The sequence below is a fragment of the Frankliniella occidentalis genome, unplaced genomic scaffold (genome assembly GCF_000697945.3).
Source record: "Frankliniella occidentalis isolate FOCC.00 unplaced genomic scaffold, Focc_3.1 Scaffold7, whole genome shotgun sequence".
Lineage (NCBI taxonomy): Eukaryota > Metazoa > Arthropoda > Insecta > Thysanoptera > Thripidae > Frankliniella > Frankliniella occidentalis.
The window spans coordinates 209,898-211,890 of NW_026267137.1; the positions used below are offsets into that span (position 1 = coordinate 209,898).

The following is a 1,993-nucleotide window of genomic DNA, read 5'->3' on the forward strand; positions in this document are numbered from 1 at the left end:
CGGCCCATAAGAATACATGGGCCGGCCGCCATGTTCGTGACACAAACTTCTTTTCTTCTTCTTGATCCGTTGCAGACAAACGGTTAATGGCACAAATAGCGACAAATAGTTGTTTTTTTATAATGTTTATTGCTCTTTTCTACTGGTAGTTTTTCATTATCAAGTTGATCCATTCGTTGTAGGCGGACACGCGGGTGAAAACGGAGGGGAAGGGGATGCTGCCGCAGTTCTTGAGACCCCAGGAGACGACGCCGACGACAACAGTCTTCTCGCCGAACCAGCCGTCCTTCTGGATCAGAGGGCCGCCACTGTCGCCCTGGAGCAAGAAATCAGTTTTCAGGTATGCCTTATAGTTTACAGTCAGAGTTGCGCAGATAGAATGCGCCCTTTGTACAAGTAGCCATGGCAGGCAAGTGCTCTCATTCATCTATTTACTGTGGGTACTTACACTGCAGGAGGAGAGGCCAGTCTTTTTCAGGTCGCCAACGCAAAGGTTGGTGTCCGTAAGTGGATTCGGCTCCTTAGGCGAGATGTCGGTGATGTAGTCGTAGCACGTCTTGAAGTCAACGACGGGGAAGTCCAGGGTCTGGAGCTTGTCGGGGTACACGGGGTGGTCTCCGTCCTGGCTGGTGCTGCCCCAGCCCGAGAGGATGGCCTTTCCTTTGGGGATGGCGTTGGCCTTAGGCAGTTGCGCGATCTTGACGCCTTTGTTAAGCTGGGCCTTGCCTTTGAGCTTGAGAAGGGCGATGTCGTAGGGGCCGACGTTGGCCTGAGGGTCGTACTGGGCGTGCACCATGGCCTGCTCGACGGTCAGGCGCTGTCCGTCGTCCTTGGTCAGGCTGGTGATGCCCAGAACGACGGAGACACCGGTGGCGAACGAGGGCACGCCGTAGACGCAGTGTGCGGCCGTTAGCACCCAGGTGTCCGCGATGAGGGTACCTCCGCAGATGTGCTGCGGCTTAGGGTAGCCGGGGACCGACACCTGCATGGAGGCTTGGTGGGGGAACTGGTTGCGCTTGGCGTCCTTTCCGCCTACGATCTGGTCGTCGGTAGAGGGCACGAACGTCTTGTCCAGGCCCAGCGGAGCCCAAGCGAAGATGGACGGCTCGGCGGCAGCCAAGGAGGGGTCGCGGGCAAAGTTGAAGACCTTAACATTGGCGCCTGTGGGAGCGAGCAAGGTCGGATGTTAGATGTGCACACCCTGCTGACTCTAACCTTTTCTTGTCGGGGTACCTACCGCTGGCGGCCGCCACAAAGGCGAGGGCCACTGCAAGGAAGGTGAGGGGCGCCATGTCAGTGCAACTGACAAAACCTCGGCAGCGAGGTACTATTTATTGCGTTCTGCCGCACTGCCGTTTTTCCGAGGGCCTTCCTATCGGCAAGCATTCTGGGAAAATACGTCATGGGATACAAGAGTTAAGTGTTTGGCGATCGCTCGTCTTGATTCCCGATTAAGTTGGCACTTGTCAAGAATGGTGGGTTTGTCGGAGCAATTATTTCCTCACTTGAATCGAGAACGATCGGAAATTCTTCTCTGAAAAGGTATTAAATTCTTCTTTCAATCATGAGTGTGAAACTTGAGTCTGAGCGGGTGACTCAATCGATCAACAGCAAAGCGCGACGGTACGCGACCATTTATTATGCTGCACCGCTTGTCTCAAATGGATCTGATTTATAATTCGCCTAGTCATTGCTAGTATCGCTATCTAGTAGTTCGCAAAGAAGCATCGTAGTGTGTGACCTGACATCGCGAAAATAGTCTAAGTATCGCTGTTGTTGTCATTCACCTTCGCTTAAAAAAAACAACAAAAAAACAAAACAAATAATAACGAGGATGTTTGTTAATGGCTAATGGCTATTACTGTTTAAATGTTGCGAAGCTATTAAATCCATTGTATTTCAACTGTATTGTTTATGTAAGCTTGTGAGGCTGCCAAATAGTTTACAATTTACAAACAAAAGTTCGCAACGGCTTCGTAGGGTTTTATCTGTT

General features: G+C 51.5%; 1 protein-coding gene across 1 annotated transcript; it reads right to left on the reverse strand.

Moving 5' to 3' along the window:
• Positions 1-109: 109 nt before the first annotated feature.
• Positions 110-1,399, reverse strand: LOC113204716 (trypsin-1). Its single transcript, XM_026419983.2, has 3 exons — positions 1,238-1,399; positions 449-1,161; positions 110-316 (listed from the first exon to the last, which is right to left on the reverse strand). The coding sequence occupies exons 1-3, from the start codon at positions 1,290-1,292 to the stop codon at positions 140-142; spliced, it is 945 nt and encodes a 314-aa protein (XP_026275768.1). The 5' UTR covers positions 1,293-1,399; the 3' UTR covers positions 110-139.
• Between the last annotated feature and the right edge of the window lie 594 nt (positions 1,400-1,993).